Source organism: Rissa tridactyla, chromosome 30 (genome assembly GCF_028500815.1).
Source record: "Rissa tridactyla isolate bRisTri1 chromosome 30, bRisTri1.patW.cur.20221130, whole genome shotgun sequence".
NCBI classification, from domain to species: domain Eukaryota; kingdom Metazoa; phylum Chordata; class Aves; order Charadriiformes; family Laridae; genus Rissa; species Rissa tridactyla.
In genome coordinates this window covers 117,229-136,763 of record NC_071495.1, presented here as the reverse complement: position 1 = coordinate 136,763, position 19,535 = coordinate 117,229, and the positions used below count along the sequence as shown (strand labels likewise).

General features: G+C 66.7%; 2 protein-coding genes across 2 annotated transcripts; one reads left to right on the top strand and one right to left on the bottom strand.

Annotated features, from left to right (window-relative positions):
- The first annotated feature begins 2,191 nt into the window (after positions 1 to 2,191).
- TTC5 (tetratricopeptide repeat domain 5) lies at positions 2,192 to 10,141 on the top strand. Its single transcript, XM_054184027.1, is given in 13 exon segments — positions 2,192 to 2,386; positions 3,479 to 3,690; positions 4,593 to 4,656; positions 4,659 to 4,727; positions 5,233 to 5,324; positions 6,091 to 6,147; positions 6,514 to 6,660; positions 7,331 to 7,554; positions 8,400 to 8,418; positions 8,420 to 8,545; positions 9,513 to 9,596; positions 9,598 to 9,732; positions 9,774 to 10,141. Coding segments are annotated over 12 exon segments (1,200 nt in total). The 5' UTR covers positions 2,192 to 2,349; the 3' UTR covers positions 9,667 to 9,732; positions 9,774 to 10,141.
- A 1,031-nt stretch (positions 10,142 to 11,172) lies between these two features.
- On the bottom strand, positions 11,173 to 18,023 carry LOC128901870 (heterogeneous nuclear ribonucleoprotein C-like). Its single transcript, XM_054184024.1, is given in 9 exon segments — positions 11,173 to 11,341; positions 12,001 to 12,158; positions 13,329 to 13,430; positions 13,537 to 13,697; positions 15,000 to 15,047; positions 15,224 to 15,299; positions 17,723 to 17,750; positions 17,752 to 17,772; positions 17,774 to 18,023. Coding segments are annotated over 9 exon segments (870 nt in total). The 5' UTR covers positions 17,966 to 18,023; the 3' UTR covers positions 11,173 to 11,257.
- Positions 18,024 to 19,535: the final 1,512 nt, after the last annotated feature.

The window sequence follows — 19,535 nt, the reverse complement described above, 5'->3', positions numbered from 1 at the left end:
AAATGGGGGGAAACGGGGAAAAATGGGCGGAAATGGGGGGAAACGGGGGGAAATGGGGGAAACGGGGGGAAATGGGGGGAAATGGGCGGGAACGGGGGGAAATGGGGGGAAATGGGTGGGAACGGGGCGGAAATGGGGGGAAATGGGGCGGAAACGGGGGGAAACGGGGGAAACGGGGTGGAAATGGGCGGAAATGGGGCGGAAATGGGGGGAAACAGGGCGGAAATGGGGGGAAATGGGGGGAAACGGGGCGGAAATGGGGGGAAACGGGGCGGAAACGGGGGGAAATGGGGGAAACGGGGCGGAAATGGGGGGAAACGGGGCGGAAATGGGGGGAAACGGGGCGGAAACGGGGGGAAATGGGGGAAACGGGGCGGAAATGGGGGAAACGGGGTGGAAATGGGCAGAAATGGGGCAGAAATGGGGGAAACGGGGCGGAAACGGGGGGAAATGGGGGAAATGGGGTGGAAATGGGCGGAAATGGGGCAGAAATGGGGGAAACGGGGCGGAAACGGGGGGAAATGGGGGAAATGGGGCGGAAATGGGGGAAATGGGGTGGAAATGGGCGGAAATGGGGCAGAAACGGGGGGAAATGGGGGGAAACGGGGCAGAAATGGGGGGAAATGGGGGAAACGGGGGGAAATGGGGGAAACGGGGCAGAAATGGGCGGAAATGGGGGAAACGGGGCGGAAATGGGGGAAACGGGGCAGAAATGGGGGGAAATGGGGGGAAATGGGGGGAAATGGGGTGGGAACGGGGGGAAACGGGGTGGGAATAGGGGAAAACAGGGTGGAAATGGGCGGGAATGGGGGGAAATGGGGCAGAAATGGGCAGAAACCGGGGAAACGGGGCGGAAATAGGCAGAAACGGGGGGAAATGGGTGGGAACGGGGCGGGAACGGGGGAAACGGGGTGGAAACGGGAGGAAAGGGGGCGGAACGGGGGCTGAAATAGGGGGAAACAGGGCGGAAATGGGGGGAAACGGGCGGAAACGGGGCGGGAAGGGGGCGGGAAGGGGGCGGGAGGTCGCTGTGGGGCAGGAGGGTTTTGATGGGAACTTCGGGGATTATCGGGGAAATCGGGGGGGCAATTTGGGGGGGGGAAGGGGGGCAGTTTGGGGGCGGATTTGCAGATTTTTGGGGGGAAATCGGGGGGAGAAGCGGGCGCGTCCCGCCGCCATCTTGGGCGTGTCCGGGGGGGGGGGGTCCTTTGTGGGCCCGGCCGCCATCTTGGCTGTGGCGGGGGGGGGGGGGGGGGGGGGGGGGGGTGTTGGCCGCCACCTGGGGCGTGCCCTCGGCGCCGCGTGCCCAAAACCGCTGCTTTTGAGGGCAAAAAAAGGGATTTTTTTATTTCCCCCGCGCATGCGCCGCCGCTCGCGGGTCCTCCCGGCCTCCGGGGGGCGCTGAGGGGACGGGGGGGGGGGGGGGGGGCCAAGATGGCGGCGCCCGCGGAGGAGGAAGAAGCGGCGGCGGCGGCGGCCGAGGGGGGGGACGGCGACGAGGAGGCGCTGAAGAAGTTGGAGGTTTGGTTTATTTTCTTTTATTTTTGGGCGGGGGGAGGATATTTGCGGGGGGGTTTCTGTCAGGTTGGTCGGGTTTTTTCGCGGGGGGGGGGGCGCGGGGATGTTGTTTTATCCGCGGGCCTTGTTGGGGGGGGGGGGGGGCGGGCTCGGGCTCCCGGGGCCCTTTTCTGAGGGGATTTGGGGGGTTTCCCCTTTATGGGGCCTTTTTCTGAGGGGATTTGGGGGGCTCCCGGGCTCCTGGGTCCCTTTTTGGGGGATTTTGAGGGATCTGGGGAGGTCTCGGACTCCTGGGTCCCTTTTTTGGGGGGTCTCGAGCTCCTGGGTCCCTTTTTTGGGGCACATTGAGGGGATTTGGGGGGGTCCCGGGCTCCTCGGTCCTTTTTCGGGGGGGTTTGGGGGGGTCCCTGTCACCTGGGTCCCTTTTTTGGGGGACTTTGAGGGGAATTGGGGGGGTTCCCGGGCTCCTGGGTCCCTTTTTTGGGGGACTTTGAGGGGATTTGGGGGGGTCCCGGGCTCCTGGGTCCCTTTTCGGGGGGGTTTGGGGGGGGTCCTTGTCACCTGGGTCCCTTTTTTGGGGAACTTTGACGGGATTTGAGGGGGGGGGGTGTCCCCTCTTTTGAGGGGGGGTCTCCACACTTGGGTGCCTCCCCCCCCCCCTCCCCCCAGGAGCTGGTGACGGAGCTGCTCCACTTCCGCGATGGCCTCCCCCCCGCCCCCGAGGGGGGACCCCGGGGACCCCCCTGACCCCGATGAGCCCCCCCCGGACCCCCCCCCGGGACCCCAAAACCCGCTCCCCCCCCCCCCCGCCGGGACCCCCTGGAGGAGGCCATGGAGGAGACGCTGCGGCGCATGGAGGCCGTGCAGGGTGAGGCCACGCCCCCTCCGCCCCTAAGCCACGCCCCCTCCGCCCCAAGCCACGCCCCCTCCACCCCTAAGCCACGCCCCCTCCGCCCCTAAGCCACGCCCCCCTCCGCCCCAAGCCACGCCCCTCCACCCCAAGCCACGCCCCCTCCGCCCCAAGCCACGCCCCCTCCCCGCAGACCCCCATTCACCCCGTGGCCGCGCCCCCCCTCAAGCCACGCCCCCTCCCGCCAGCCCCCACAGACCCCCATTCACCCCTAAGCCACGCCCCCTCCCCGTAGACTCGTGTTTACCCGGTGGCCACGCCCCCTTCTGAGGCCACGCCCCTCCCAGCCCCCAGGCCACGCCCCCTCCCAGCCCCATTATATGTCCTGCTCCCGCTATGGGGCAGCCCCATAGAGCCCTCCCCTGCCCCATAGACTCCCTTCCCTGTCCCAGAAACCCCTTTCCTGCCCCATAGACCCCCCCATTCCTGCCCCATAGACCCCCTCCCCTGCCCCATAGACCCCCTTTCCTGCCCCGTAGACCCCATCTCTGCCCCATAGATCCCCTGCTCTGCCCCATAGACCCCCTTTCCTGCCCCGTAGACCCCACCTCTGCCCCATAGATCCCCTCCCCTGCCCCATAGACCCTCATTCCTGCCCCATAGACCCCCTTTCCTGCCCCGTAGACCCCACCTCTGCCCCATAGATCCCCTTTCCTGCCCCGTAGACCCCACCTCTGCCCCATTGAGCCCCTCCACTGCCCCATAGGCCCCTGTTGTGCCCCATAGACCCCTATTCCTGCCCCATAGACCCCCAGTGTCCCCAGTAGGCCGTGACCAGGCCTCGGGCCTACACCCCCGGCCCTCCCCTGCCCCATAGACCCCCTTTATTACCCCGTACCCCCCTCCCCAGCCCCATAGACACCTCCCCAGCCCCATAGCCCCCGGTCCCGGACCCCAAAGTCCCCCCCCCAGCGTCCCCAGTAGGCCGCGACCAGGCCTCAGGCCTACACCCCTGGCCCTCCCCTGCCCCATAGCCCCTTCCCCTCGCTGTGGGGCGCCCCCCCAACCCCTGTGTGTGTGTGTGTGTGTCCCCCCCCGGCCTTTCCCCAGTGTCCCCCGCGGGCCGGGGCCGGGCGCTGGTGCTGGTGGGGCGAGCCTTGGGGGTCTGCCCCACGGCGTGGGGCCGGGCGGAAGAGGCCTTGAGTCGGGCTCTGAAACTGGAGCCGGGGCTGGGCCGGGCCTGGATCCAACTGGGGGAGCTCAAGTGGCGCCGGGGGGACCTGGAGGGGGCCCGGGCCTGCTTCGGGGGGGCCCTGCAGCACGTGAGTGGGGGGGCATTCGGGGGGGCTGGGGGGGCGATTTGGGGGGTCTATGGGGGGAGTTAGGGCGTTTGGGGGCGATTTGGGGGTCTATGGGGGGGTTATGGGGTGCTGGGGGGGGGTCTATGGGGCGAGGGGGGGGGTCGGGGTGGGGGTCGGGGTGCTGGGGGGGGATTCGGGGGGGTCTATGGGGGGGATTTGGGGGTCTATGGGGGGGTTATGGGGTGCTGGGGGGGGTCTATGGGGTGAGGGGGGGGGTCAGGGTGCTGGGGGGTGATTTGGGGGGGTCTGGGGGGGGATTCAGGGGGTCTATGGGGCGAATTTGGGGTCTGTGGGGGGGATCTGGGGGGGTTGTGGGGATCTATGGGGTGTGGGGGGGTCGGGGTGCTGGGGGGGGATTCGGGGGGGTCTATGGGGGGTTTTGGGGCGTCTATGGGGCGAATTGGGGGGGTTTGGGGGGGATTTGGGGGTCTGTGGGGGGGTTATGGGGTGCTGGGGGGGGTCTGTGGGGTGGGGGGGGTCAGGGTGCTGGGGGGGTTATGGGGTGTCTGTGGGCAATTTGGGGGGGTCTGTGGGGGGATTTGGGGGGTCTATGGGGCGATTTGGGGGTCTGGGGGGGTTGAGGGGGATCTATGGGGCGGGGGGGGGGTCGCGGCACTGCTGGGGGGAGGGGGGGGGGAGGGCTTCCCCCTCGCCTATGGGTCTGCCCCACACTTCGGGGGGTCCAGCCCCACACTTATGGGTCCAGCTCTCCCCCCCCCAACCCGTCTCCAACCCCCCCCAAACCATGGCTTCCCCCCTCCCCCCAAAATGGGCCCAAGTCCCCTCCTATGGGTCTCCCCCCCCTCCCCCCGCCGTGGGTCTGCCCCACACTTGGGGGTCCAGCCCCACACTTCTCCCGGCAGGGGGAGGAGGCGGAGGGCCGGCGGCTGCTGTCGATGGCGCTGGCGGGCGGGGGGCGCGGGGGGGGGACCTGCGCGAGAGCCTGGCGCAGGCCGAGGCCGCCGTCCGCTGCGACCCCACAGACGGACGCTCCTGGTGTCAGTTGGGGGGCAGCTATGGGGCGGGGGGGGGGGGGGGGGGTGGGTCGCTATGGGGCGGGGGCGGTGGCATGGGGCGGGGGGGGGGTAAAAGGGGGTTTGGGGGGGGATATGGGGGGGTTTGGGGGCACTTGGGGGGCAGCTATGGGGCTGGAGGGGGTCGGTATGGGGTGGGGGGAGTCGCTATGGGGCAGGGGGGGTCGCTATGGGGCAGGGGGGGGTGTCGGGGTGGGTCCCCGGGGGGGCTTGGGGGGGATAAAAGGGAGTTTGGGGGCACTTGGGGGGCAGCTGTGGGGCTGGGGGGGGTCGCTATGGGGCTGGGAGGTATGCTATGGGGCAGAGGGGGTGGCTATGGGGCGGGGGGGGTCCTGGGGGGTTGGTCGCTGTGGGTCTGGGAGGGATTAAGAGGGGGATACGGGGCTATTTGTGGGGCTGGGGGTTGGCCGGAGGTCGCCGTGGGGCTGGCCGTGGGTCGCCGTGGGGCTGACCCCCGTCCCCCCCCCAGACGTGCTGGGCAACGCCTACGTCTCCCTCTTCTTCGCCGGGGGGCAGAGCCCCGACGCCGCCCGCCGCGCCCTGGGGGCCTACGCCCAGGCCGTATGTGGGGCCCATCTATGGGGCGGGGCGCTATGGGGCTGGGGGGGGTGGCTGTGGGGTCGCTACGGGGCCGGTCTGTGGGGCGGGGGGGGGGGGGGGGGGCGCTATGGGGCGTATCTGTGGGGCTGGGGGTTCGCTATGGGGCAGGTCGGTGGGGCAGAGGGGTCGCTATGGGGCTGGGGGTTTGCTGTGGGGGAGGGGGGCTGCTATGGGGCAGGTCGGTGGGGCAGAGGGGACGCTATGGGGCATATCTGTGGGGCAGAGGGGTCACTATAGAGCAGGGCTGTGGGGCAGAGGGGTTGCTGTGGGGCTGGGGGGTCACTATGGGGCAGATCTATGGAGCAGAGAAGTTGCTATGGGGCAGGAGGTTGCTATGGGGCAGATCTATGGGGCTGGGGGTTTGCAATGGGGAGGGTGGGGGGGGGTCGCTGTGGGGCAGGGTGAGTGCTATGGAGCCGCTATGGGGCAGAGGGATCGCTATGGAGCAGGTCTATGGGGCAGGGGGGTTGCTGTGGGGCAGGGTTATGGGGCAGGGGGATCACTGTGGGGCAGAGGCGTCGCTATGGGGTGGGCCTATGGGGCACACCGTCACTATGGGGTGAGTCGGGGGGGGGGGGGGCAGGGGGGGTCGCCAGGGGCCACATCTATGGGGCAGAGGGGTCGCTATGGGGCAGGTCTATGGGGCGGGGGGGGGGGGTCGCTATGGGGCGGGGGTGGGGGGGGGGGGGGGCGTGTCCCTGACCCCCGTTTGGCCCCGCCCCCCCAGGAGCGGGTGGACCCGGCGGCAGCCAATAACCCGGACCTGCACCTCAACCGCGCCACCGTGAGTGGCCAATGGGGAGCCGCGGGGGGCGGGGCCTGGCCGGGGGGCGGGGCCGGGGGCGGGAGGGGGCGTGGCCTGGCGGGGGGGGCGTGGCCTGGCGGGGGGGGCGGGGCCTGGCCTTCGAGGAGCGTGTGTGACCCCCGAGGGGGCGTGGCCTGGTCCCGGGGGGGGCGTGGCCTCCCCCATAAGGGGGCGTGGTCCGGGCGGGGGGGCGCGCGTGTGTGTGGCCTCGCCGTTGGGGGCGTGGTTTCCCGCGGGGGGGGTGGGCGTGGTTTCCGGGGGAGGCGTGGCTTAGGGGCTGTGAGGGGGCGTGGCTTGGGCGTGGCCCCGCCCCGGAAGCGGGGGGCTGAGCCAATGGGGGCGCAGCTGCTGCAGTACCAGGAGCGGTTCGGGGCGGCGCTGGAGGGGCTGGGCCGGGCGGCGGCTCTCAGCCCCGGGTGGGCGGAGCCCCGGCGGAGGCAGAGCCAATTGCTGCGCTTCCTGGGCGCCCTCTGCGGGCTGCTGGCCAATGGGGTGAGAGCCCGGGGAACGGGGCGGGGGGGGGCACTGGGAGGGGCCGGGATATACTGGGAGGGGACTGGGAGGGGTTTTGGGGTCACTGGGGGGGACTGGGAGGGACTTGGGGGGCACTGGGACGTACTGGGAGGGACCGGGATATACTGGGAGGGGACTGGGAGGGGATCGGGGGGCACTGGGAGCGACTGGGAGGGGCTGGGCTATACTGGGAGGGACTGGGCTGTACTGGGAGGGACTGGGAGGGGATCTGGGGGTACTGGGAGGGGTCTGGGAGGGACTGGGCTGTACTGGGAGGGACTGGGAGGGGATGTGGGGGCACTGGGAGGGGACTGGGAGGGACTGGGCTATACTGGGGGGGACTGGGAGGGACTGGGAGGGGATGTGGGGACACTGGGAGGGGACTGGGAGGGACTGGGCTATACTGGGAGGGACTGGGAGGGGATGTGGGGGCACTGGGAGGGACTGGGAGGGACTGGGAGGGGATCTGGGGACACTGGGAGGGACTGGGCTATACTGGGAGGGACTGGGAGGGGGAATGGGGGCCATATACTGGTCCATACTGGTCCGTACTGGTCTATACTAGTCCATACTGGTCCATACTGGTCCGTACTGGTCTCTATGGGTCCATACTGGTCTGTACTGGTCCATACTGGTCTCCCCCCCCCAGGGCAATCTCCGGGGCAAGCGCCGGCGGGGGCTGTCGGGGCCCCTCCCCCCGTCCCTGCTGGGCCCGTTGGGGGGCGTGGCCGAGGCGGGAGGGGGCGTGGCCCAGGGGGGCGTGTCCCCCCTCCGCCCCTCCCCCATCCCCGCCCTCCGCCCCGGGCCCAACCCCCACCGCGTCCTGCTGGGCCGCGTCCTCTTCACCCTCGTCCCCCCCGGGGGGGTCCCCTAGTGAGTGACGTCAGACATGGCCCCTCCCCCACCCCGCCCCTCCCCCACCCCCGAAACGGCAACAAATGGCCCAGAATGGTCCAAAACGGCCCCAAATGTGGCCTTAATGGCCCCGAAATGGCCAAAAATGGCCCCAAATGGACAAAAATGGCCCCAAATGGTCCAAAATGGCCCCAAATGTGGCCTTGGTGGCCCTGAAGTGGCCCCGAAATGGCCCAAAATGGCCCCAAATGGTCCAAAATGGCCCCAAATGTGGCCTTAGTGGCCCTGGAGTGGCCCCGAAATGGCCCAAAGTGGCCCCAAATGGACAAAAATGGCCCCAAAGTGGCCAAAAATGTCCCCAAATGGCCCCAAAATGGCCAAAAATGGCCCCAAACGGCCAAAAATGGCCCCAAAATGGCCAAAAATGTCCCCAAATGGACAGAAAATGGCCCCAAAGTGGCCAAAAATGGCCCCAAATGGCCCTGAAATGGCCAAAAATGTGGCCTTAACGTCCCCAAATGGTCCTCAAGGGCCCCAAAGGGCCCCGAAATGGCCCCAAATGTGGCCTTAACGTCCCCGAACCCCCCGAAATGTCCCCCCCCATGTCCCCCCTGACGCGTGTCCCCGTGTCCCCCCCGATGCGTGTCCCCCGTGTCCCCCCATGTCCCCCGTGTCCCCCCTGACGCGTGTCCCTGTGTCCCCCATGTCCCCCCCCCCCATGTCCCCGTGTCCCCCCTGACGCGTGTCCCCGTGTCCCCCCGTGTCCCCCCCCCCCGTGTCCCCCCTGACGCGTGTCCCCGTGTCCCCCCATGTCCCCCCGTGTCCCCGTGTCCCCCCTGACGCGTGTCCCCGTGTCCCCCCAGCGCGGTGGGGCTGCGGGACGGGGGGGGGGGCGGTGGCGGCCGTCACCGTGTACAACGCGGCCCCCGCCTGGGGCCTGGCCGTGGGGGACGCCCTGGCCCTGCCCGAGCCCCTCCTGCGCCACCACCAGCTCTGCCACCAGGGCCAGGTACCGCCACGGGGGCACTGGGGGCACTGGGGGACTGGGGGGGACTGGGAAGGGATTGGGGGGGACTGGGGGGGACTGGGAGGGACTGGGAGGGGAATTGGGGAGACTGGGGGGCACTGGGGGGACTGGGAAGGGACTGGGAGGGCACTGGGAGGGCACTGGGAGGGGACTGGGGGGGGACTGGGAAGGGACTGGGAGGGACTGGGGGGGACTGGGGGCACTGGGAGGGGACTGGGAGGGCACTGGGAGGGGAATTGGGGAGACTGGGGGGGACTGGGAGGGGACTGGGATATACCGGGGGGGACTGGGAAGGGATTGGGAGGGACTGGGAGGGCAATTGGGGAGACTGGGGGGGACTGGGAGGGGACTGGGATATACTGGGGGGGACTGGGGGGGACTGGGAGGGACTGGGATATACTGGGGGGGACTGGGAGGGACTGGGAGGGGATTTGGGGGCACTGGGAGGGGACTGGGAGGGACTGGGGGGCACTGGGAGGGACTGGGAGGGGATCTGGGGGTACTGGGAGGGGACTGGGATATACTGGGAGGGACTGGGAGGGACCAGGAGGAACTGGGAGGGACTGGGAGGGGGTTTGGGGACACTGGGAGGGATTGGGAGGGACTGGGATATACTGGGAGGGAACTGGGGGGACTGGGAGAGGATCTGGGGAGACTGGGACATACTGGGAGGGACTGGGAGGGGACTGGGAGGGGGTTTGGGGGCACTGGGAGGGGACTGGGATACACTGGGAGGAACTGGGAAGGGACTGGGAGGGGACTGGGAGGGACTGGGAGAGGATTTGGGGAGACTGGGATATACTGGGAGGGAACTGGGAGGGGGTTTGGGGGCGCTGGTCCATACTGGTGGGCACTGGGGGGTGGTTCCAGTGGGTCGTACTGGTCCGTACTGGTCCGTACTGGTCCATACTGGTCCGCACTGGTCCGTACTGGTCCGCGCTGTCCGCAGACGTTCTCCTTCACGGGGATCCGCGTGGCGTCGCCGCTGTCGCTGGTCGTTAACGGGCGCCGCGTCCCCCCCTCGGCGCTGGCCCCCCCCCCGCCTGGCGCTGCTTAACGACCCCGGCCCCGCTAACGAGCAGCCCCCCCCCGGCCCTCGTTAGCAGCGCCCCAGGTAATCAGCCCTACACAGGGGCAATTAGCCCCCCACGGGGGTAATGAGCCCCCCCCAAGGGGTTAATTAGGCCCCACGGGGGTAATTAGCCCCCCCAAGGGGTTGATTAGGCCCCAAGGGGTTAATTAGCCCCCCCAAGGGGTTAATTAGCCCCCCCAAGGGGTTAATTAGGCCCCAAGGGGGTAATTAGCCCCCCAAGGGGGTAATTAGCCCCCCCAAGAGGTTAATTAGGCTCTCCAAGGGGGTAACTAGCCCCCACCTAAGGGGTTAATTAGTCCCCAAGGGGTTAATTAGGACCCAAGTCGTGTTCCCCCCCCCCCCCCCCCCGCGTTTAATTGTCACATTCCAGGGGCTAATTAATCACTCTTGGGGGGGGCTAATTAACACCTCCCGGGGGGGGGGGGATAATTAACACTCCCCAAGCCTTAATTAACACCTTCCCGGAGCTAATTAATTAGCCCACCCCCCCCTTCTCCCGGACACTAATTACCCCCCCCTCCCCGGGGCTAATTAACCCCCCCCGTTGTTAATAAAGGGCTGGGACGGCCGCCATCTTGGGAGGGGTCGCTCTGGGCGCCGCCATCTTGGATACGGAGGGAGCGCCCACCCCGGGCGCCGCCATCTTGGGTACGGAGGGAGCTCCCTCCTGGGCGCCGCCATCTTGGGAGGGTCAGGGAGCCCCCTCCCGGGCGCCGCCATCTTGCGTACGGAAGGAGCGCTCCCGTGGGCGCCGCCATCTTGGGAGGGTCAGGGCACACCCACCCCACCCCACCCCCCCATGGGCGCCGCCATGTTGGGAAGGGCCCGCGGGGGATCCGTGGGGCAGGAGCCGCCCCATGGCGCCGGCTATGGGGCTCACTGTGGGGCAGAATAAACCCTACAGGGCCAGCTGTACGGCACGAGCAGGGCTGTGGGGCTGGCTGTGGGGCGGGATCAGCCGTACAGGCCTTGCTATGGGGCAGAAACCCCCTTACGCAGCTGACTCTGGGGCACTTGTGGGGCCGGAACAGCCCTATAGGGCCAGCTGTGGGGCAGGAGCGGGGCTATAGGGCCGACTACGGGGCAGAAACACCCCTCTTAAGCCAGCTATGGGGCAGGACTAAGGCTATGGGGCAGGAACACCCTTAGAGGGGCACTTATGGGGCAGAAACTGCCCTATAGGGCTGGCCATGGGGCAGGAACACCTCTATAGGGCCGGCTATGGGTCAGGAGCGGGGCTATGGGGCAGAAACACCCCCGTAGAACTGGCCCTGGGGCACTTGTGGGGCAGAAGCAGCCCCGCGGGGCGGGAGGAGGGGGTGCCGTGGGTCCCGCCGTGGGTCAGCCCCCCAAGTTACAAACCATCCGTCCTTTAATGGCCGCCGAGGTATCAAAATCCCAGGGGACGGGGGTCGGGGGTCGGGGGGGGGAGCGGTTGTGGGGCAGGGTGTGGGGCGGGACCGACCGCTATGGGGCAGGGGGAGGTCGGGGGGGTTTTGGGGGGGGGGGAGGGGGGAGGGGGGGGGGGTGGGGTCACGAGAGCACGAGCACGGCGGGTGTGGGGCAGGGTGTGGGGCAGGGTGTGGGGCAGGGTGTGGGGCTCAGGGATCGTCCTCCCCGTTGGCGCTGTCGCGGTCGTCCTCCCCCTCCTCCGCCTCCTTCTCGTCCCCCTTCAGCGACTCCAGCTATGGGGGGAGACGGGGGGGGGGGTCACTTAGGGGGCTGGCCCCATAGATTCTATGGGGCAGACCCATAGATGCCGCGGGGCAGCCCCACACAGGCGATGGGCGTTGGCCCCGGCGTCAACGGAGCCGCCCCAGCGACTCGGCAAGGCCAGGGGTGCATCCAGTGGGGCTGGCCCCACGGATTCTATGGGGCAGCCCCACAGATTCCATGGGGCAGCCCCAGAGGTGCCGCAAGATCGGCCCGTTGAGGCCATGGAGCCCCCCAGCGACTGGGCAAGGTCACGGCGGGGGGGGAAATTCGGAGATGCTGGCCCCATAGATTCCGTGGGGCAGCCCCATAGATTCCATGAGGCAGCCCCATAGATTCCGTGGCGCGGGCCCCATGGAGTCAGTGGGGCGGGCCCCATGGAGTCAGTGGAGGGGCCCCAGCAACTGGGCAAAGTAACGGGCGGATTCAGTGGGGCTGGCCCCATAGATTCTATGGCTCCGCCCCACACATTCTATGGGTCTGGCCCCCATTCCGACACCCCTCCCCGCCTCGATCCGCCCCCGATCTTGGCCCCCCACCCCCCCAACCGCAACCTCCCCTCGCCCCACACGTCCCGTGGGCCCGCCCCACGCCTCCCGCGCCTCCGCCCCATAGATTCCGTGGGTCTGACCTGGTCGTCCCCCCGCTCCTCGGCCTCCTCGTCGTCCAGCAGGTCGCCCTCCTCGGCCGAGTCCTCGCCCCCCGCCTCCGCCTTGGCCCCGCCGCCCCCTTCCTCCTTCTTGGCCGAGCCGCCCCCCAACTCCTCCTCCGCCTTCTCCCCCTTCTGCTCTGTGGGGCAGAGACGGGGCGCGGGGGGCTGGGACCCGGCGTGGGGCAGCCGGGGGGCTGGGGGAGGGGTTGGGGGGGATCTATGGGGCAGGTGTGGGGCTGGGAAGTGATTGGAAGGGTTTTGGGTGCGACCTATGGGGCTGGGGAAGGGGGTTTTGGGGGATCTATGGGGCAGCTGTGGGGCTGGAGAGGGGTTTGGGGGGGATCTGTGGGGCAGGATCCATGCATCCATGGGGTGCACTTATGGGGCAGAAACCTCCGAAAACCCTTCAAAAACCCCCATTCCCAGACCGTTTTTGCCCCCCAAAGCCCGTTTTCTCCCCCTATTTTGCCCCTTATGGGTCCGCCCCACACGTGTGGGGCTGCCCCACATCTATGGGGCAAAAACCCCCTCCAACTGCTCAAAAAAACCCTTCAAAACCCCCATTCCCAGCCCGTATTCACCCTGGAGACCCCGTTCTCGCCCTCAAAACCCCGTTTTCTCCCCCTTTTTTCCCACTTATGGGTCCGCCCCACACGTGTGGGGCAGAGGACGATCTATGGGGCGCACTTATGGGGTGGAAACCCCCTCGAACCGCTCAAAAACCCTTCAAAAACCCCCGTTCCCAGCCTCTTTTCGCCCCCAAAACCCTGTTTTCGCCCCGTTTTTTCCACTTGTGGGTCCGCCCCACACGTGTGGGGCAGAGGACGATCTATGGGGTGCACTTTTGGGGCGGAAACCCCCTCGAACCGCTCAAAAACCCTTCAAAAACCCCCGTTCCCAGCCTCTTTTCGCCCCCAAAACCCTGTTTTCGCCCCGTTTTTTCCACTTGTGGGTCCGCCCCACACGTGTGGGGCAGAGGACGATCTATGGGGCGCACTTTTGGGGCAGAAACCCCCCCGAACCGCTCAAAAACCCTTCAAAAACCCCTGTTTCCAGCCTGTTTTCACCCCCAAAACCCTATTTTCGCCCCGTTTTTTCCACTTGTGGGTCCGCCCCACACGTGTGGGGCAGAGGACGATCTATGGGGCGCACTTACGGGGCAGAAACCTCCGAAAAGCCTTCCAAAACCCCCCATTCGCAGCCCGTTTTCACCCCGGAGACCCTGTTCTCGCCCTCAAAGCCCCGTTTTCTCCCCCTTTTCCCCCCACTTATGGGCCCGCCCCACACGTGTGGGGCCGCCCCCTTACTCTGCTCCTTCTCGATCTTCTCCAGGCTCTCCAGCAGCGCGTCCACCTTCTGCTTGATCTGCCCCAGCTCCTTCTTGATGCTCTGCAGGTCGTCGCCCTTCACTGCCGGTTTGCCCCGAATGAAGACCCGAAACCCTGGGAATTCGCCCCGAAAGGGGTCCCCCGCCCCACGGCGCCCCGCCCCACGGCGCCCCGCCCCACGGCTTACGCTTGCCGGACTTGGAGGAGGAGCCGCGCTGGCCGCTCTTGGAGTTGAAGCCGCTCTTGCCGCGCCGCGAGGTGTTGCCCGAGACGCGCTGGCGCTTGGAGGGGACGACGGCGCGGGCGATGGGGGGCGGCGGGGGCACGCGCGCCGGGTAGCTGTACATCCTGCGGCGGGGGGCGGGGGCGTCACTTGGGGGGCGCCCCACAGACGGCGGCGGGGGGGGGCGGGCGGGGTTGGGGGGAGAAACGGGGGGCGGGGTTGGGGGGGTTTCGGGGGGATCTATGGGGCTGGGGAGGGGTTTGGGGGGGATCTATGGGGCTGGGGAGGGGTTTGGTGGGTTTGTGGGGGGTTTGGGGGGGATCTATGGGGCAGCCATGGGGCTGGGGAGGGGCTATGGCGCAATCTATGGGGCTGGGGAGGGGTTTGGGGGGGATCTATGGGGCTGGGGAGGGGCTATGGAGCAATCTAGGGGGCTGGGGAGGGGTTTGGGGGGGATCTATGGGGCTGGGGAGGGGCTATGGCGCAATCTAGGGGGCTGGGGAGGGGTTTGGGGGGGGATCTATGGGGCTGGGGAGGGGCTACACAGCAATCTATGGGGCTGGGGAGAGGTTGGGGGGGGAACTATGGGGCTGGGGAGGGGCTACAGAGCAATCTATGGGGCTGGAGACGAGTTTTGGTGGGTTTGGGGGGGGGTTGGGGGGATCTATGGGGCTGGGGAGGGGCTACAGAGCAACCTATGGGGCTGGGGAGGGGGTTTGGTGGGTTTTTGGGGGGATCTATGGGGCTGGGGAGGGAATCTATGGGGGTGGGGAGGGGCTTTGGGGGGGTTTCAGGTGGATCTATGGGGCTGGGGAGGTGTTTTTTGGGGATCTATGGGGTGGCCATGGGGCTGGGGAGGGGCTATGGGGCGACCTATGGGGCTGGGGAGGGCATCTATGGGGCTGGGGAGGTGGTTTTATGGGATCTATGGGGCAGCCATGGGGCTGGGGAGGGGCTATGGAGCAATCTATGGGGCTGGGGAGAGAATCTATGGGGCTGGGGAGGGCTTTTGAGGGATCTGTGGGGCTGGGGAGGGCATCTATGGGGCTGGGGAGGGGCTATAGGGTGATCTATGGGGCTGGGGAGGGGTTCTGGGGGGTCTCGAGGGGGTTTCAGGGGGATCTATGGGGCTGGGGAGAGCTTTGGGGGGATCTATGGGGCTGGGGATGTGGTTTTGGGGGATCTATGGGGCAGCCGTGGGGCTGGGGAGGGGGTTTGGGGGGGATCTATGGGGCAGAGGAGGCGCTATGGGGCTGGACAGCCGTTCTCCCGGCTTTCTATGGGGCAGCTCACCCCCCCCACACCCGCCCCACACACACCTCCCCCCCCCCGGGGGGAGAACACCCCCCCCCCCCACCCCCCCCCCCCCACCCCCCCGCGCTCCGCTATGGGTCCCAGCCCCACACATTCCGTGGGGCAGGGCTCACCGGTCGTAGTAATCCCTTTGGAAGTCGTAGTCCAGGTCGAAGGACGATCTGTGGGGCGGCGAGAAAAACACCCCCCCCCCCGTCAGAGCGCTCGTGGGGCAGGACGAGGGGGCCGCCCCACGGATCTATGGGGCAGGAAGGGGGGTGGGGGGGGGGCAAAAAGAATGGAAGTTGGGGGTCCCGACCTGACGAGGGGGGACGGAGAAGGTGGGGCGGCTACTGACCCGTACATCTCGGCCGCCGAGCGCTTCACCCCCGCCTTGCCCCGGTTCACCTTGGGCTCGGCCGCCAGGTTGATATCTGTGGGGCAGAGGCAGGCACGCGTGTGGGGCAGGGACGCGCGTGGGGCAGGGACGCGTGTGGGGCAGGGACGCGCGTGGGGCGGGTTTTTGAGGGGGGTTTCGGGGGGATCTATGGGGCTGGGGAGGGGTTTTGGGCAGGTTTAGCACCATTCGGGGGGGGTTTTGGGGGGATCTATGGGGCAGATGTGGGGCTGGGGAGGGGCTGTGGGGCGAGCTATAGGGCTGGGGAGGGAATCTATAGGGCTGGCAGAGAATCTATGGGGCTGGGGAGGGAATCTATGGGGCTGGGGAGGGAATCTATGGGGCTGGGGAGGGGTTTTGCGCAGGTTTAACATGATTTGGAGGAGTTTTGGGGGGGATCTATGGGGCTGGGAAGGGGGTTTTGGGGGATCTATGGGGCAGATGTGGGGCTGGGGAGGGGCTACGGGGCCATCTATGGGGCTGGGGAGGGGTTTTGGGCAGGTTTAGCACCATCTGGGGGGGGTTTTGGGGGGATCTATGGGGCAGATGTGGGGCTGGGGAGGGGCTGTGGGGCGAGCTATAGGGCTGGGGAGGGAATCTATAGGGCTGGCAAAGAATCTATGGGGCTGGGGAGGGAATCTATGGGGCTGGGGAGGGAATCTATGGGGCTGGGGAGGGGTTTTGCGCAGGTTTAACATGATTTGGAGGGGTTTCGGGGGGATCTATGGGGCTGGGAAGGGGGTTTTGGGGGATCTATGGGGCAGATGTGGGGCTGGGGAGGGGCTGTGGGGCGAGCTATAGGGCTGGGGAGGGAATCTATAGGGCTGGCAAAGAATCTATGGGGCTGGGGAGGGAATCTATGGGGCTGGGGAGGGGTTTTGCGCAGGTTTAACATGATTTGGAGGGGTTTTGGGGGGATCTATGGGGCTGGGAAGGGGGTTTTGGGGGATCTATGGGGCAGATGTGGGGCTGGGGCGGGGCTGTGGGGCGAGCTATAGGGCTGGGGAGGGAATCTATGGGGCTGGCAGAGAATCCATGGGGCTGGGGAGGGGTTTTGGGCAGTTTCAGCATGATTTGGAGGAGTTTTGGGGGGGGTTTCAGGGGGATCTATGGGGCTGGGAAGGGGGTTTTGGGGGATCTATGGGGCAGATGTGGGGCTGGGGAGGGGCTACGGGGCCATCTATGGGGCTGGGGAGGGGTTTTGGGCAGGTTTAGCACGATTTGGGGGGGTTTTGGGGGGTTTCAGGGGGATCTATGGGGCTGGGGAGGGGTTTGAGCGGAATCTATGGGGCAGCCATGGGGCTGGGGAGGGGCTATGGGGCAATCTATGGGGCTGGGGAGCAAATCTATGGGGCTGGGGAGGGATTTGGGGCAGTTTTAGCACGATTTGGGGGGGTTTTGAGGGGATCTATGGGGCTGGGATGGGGGTTTTGGGGGATCTGTGGGGCAGATGTGGGGCTGGGGAGGGGTTTCAGGGGGATCTATGGGGCTGGAGAGGGATTTTTGGGGGATCTATGGGGCTGGGGGAGGCGGTTTCCGATCCCCCTCGCTACGGCCCCACCGAGGGGCCCTGGGGGGGGGGGGGTGTGTGTCACTTATGGGGCGCCGGCGGCACTTATGGGGCTGGGGGCCCCCTCCGAGACCATCTCGTGGCCTTCAAGGTCACCTCGAGGTTCTCCAGAACCTCCCTGAACCTCTCTAGGGCCAGACCCACAGCGGCCCCCACGTCACTACGGACCCACTGATGGGTTCCGGACTCACTTATGGGGGCGCCGGTGGCACTTATGGGGCTGGGGGCCCCCTCCGAGACCATCTCGTGGCCTTGAAGGTCACCTCGAGGTTCTCCAGAACCTCCTCGAACCTCTCTAGGGCCAAACCGAGGGTGGCCCCACGTCACTATGGGCCCCCCCGGAAGGTTCCAGGGCCATTTGGACGCCTCCCAGTGTCCCCTGTGGGGCCGGGGGCCACCCCCCGAGACCACCTCGTGGCCTTCAGCACCACCTCCAAGTTCTCCAGAACCTCTCTGAAGCTCTTCAGAGCCAAACCGAGGGTGGCCCCACGTCACTATGGACCCCCTGGAACACCCTAGGGCCACCTGGCTCTTCCATGATGTCCCCTGTTGGCTTGGGGGGCCACCTCCGAGACCACCTCGTGGCCTTCAAGACCACCTCAAAGTTCTCCAGAACCTCCTCGAACCTCTCTAGGGCCAAACCGAGGGTGGCCCCACGTCACTATGGGCCCCCCAGAAGGTTCCGGCTCCGTTTTGAGGTGGCCCCGTGTCCCCTGTGGGGCTGGGGGCCACCTCCGAGAGCACCTCATGGTCTTGAGCACCACCTCCAAGTTCTCCAGAGCCTCTCCGAAGCTCTCTAGGCCCGAACCGAAGGTGGCCCCAGGTCCCTATGGACCTCCCCGCCCCGCCCCCCCCGGCCACGTCCCCCCCCTTCCCCCCCCGGGCCTCACCCAAGACCTGCCCGGCGATCATGCGCCCCGTCTTCTCCTGCCACCGCCGCCCCGGGCGTTGCGCTCGTTGACGTACTGGACGAAGGCGAAGCCCTTGTGGACGGAGCAGCCCACGATCTTGCCGTACTTGGAGAAGATGGCCTCCACGTCGCTCTTCTTCACCACCAGCGTGTTCAGGTTCCCGATGAAGACCCGGGAGTTCATGGAGCGAGGGTCCGTCTTGTTGGTGACGTTGCTGGCCATGGCGGGGCGGGGCAGAGGGGGCACCTGCGGAGGGGGGCGAGGGGGGGAAGGGGGACGCGCCTCCATGGGACCATCCACGGTGCCACCTCCCAAGACCACGCATGGTGGTGGCACCTCCCAAGACCATCCCTAGTGGCACCTCCCAAGACCATGGATGGTGGTGGCACCTTCTAAGACCACGGATGGTGGCACCTCCTGGGTGGTGGCACCTCCCAAGACCATGGGATGGTGGTGGCACCTCCATGGGACCATCAACAGTGGCACCTCCTGGATGGTGGTGGCACCTCCCGGGACCACACATGGTGGTGGCACCTCCCAAGACCACGGATGGTGGCACCTCCTGGGTGGTGGCACCTCCCAAGACCATGGGATGGTGGTGGCACCTCCATGGGACCATCAACAGTGGCACCTCCTGGATGGTGGTGGCACCTCCCGGGACCACACATGGTGGTGGCACCTCCCAAGACCACGGATGGTGGCACCTCCTGGGTGGTGGCACCTCCCAAGACCATGGGATGGTGGTGGCACCTCCATGGGACCATCAACAGTGGCACCTCCTGGATGGTGGTGGCACCTCCCGGGACCACACATGGTGGTGGCACCTTCTAAGACCACCCCTGGTGGCACCTCCTGGGTGGTGGCACCTCCCGGGACCATGGATGGTGGTGGCACCTCCCGGGTGGTGGCACCTTCTCAGCCCACCCAGGGTGGCACGTTCCCCCCTCCCCCCCCCCCCCTTCCTCAACCCCCCTCGTTAACCCCCCGCTAACGAGCCACCCCTTAAGCAGCGCCTCCCCCCCGCCCCCCCCCAGTACCGCCCCTAATTACCGCAACTAACGCCGTTAATTAGCACTTAACGAGGGGCTCCCCCTCCCCCTTTGCGCGTGCCCCAGCCCCCCCTTAATTAATCCCTCCCTTAATTAATCCCTCCCCCCCCTTAATTAACTCTCCCTTAACTAACCCCACCCTTAACCCCCTCAATTACCCCCCCCAATTACCCCCCCTCAATTAAACCCCCCCTTAACGAGCCTCCCTTTATTAACCCTCCCTTAACTACCGTTACTTACGCCCCCCTTAATTAGCGCCTCCCTGAACCCCCCCTTAAACCCCCCCCATTAATTACCCCCTCCCCTAATTAACCCCCCTTAACTAAACCCCCCCATTAATTACCCCCTCCCCTAATTAACCCCCTTAACTAAACCCCCCCATTAACTACCCCCCTCCCCTAATTAACCCCCCTCAACTAAACCCCCCCATTAATTACCCCCTCCCCTAATTAACCCCCCTCAACTAAACCCCCCCATTAATTACCCCCTCCCCTAATTAACGCCTCCCCTAATTACCCCCTCCCTTAACTAAACCCCCATTAATTAACCCCCATTAACCCCCTCATTAATTAAACCCCTGTAATTAACCCCAACTAACCCCACCATTACCCCATTAATTACCCCTTAATTAACCCCCCTTAACTAAACCCATTAATTACCCCCCTTAATTAACCCGCCCATTAATTGACCCATTAGTTACCACCTTCACTAACGCCCTATTAATTACCCCCCTTAATTACCCC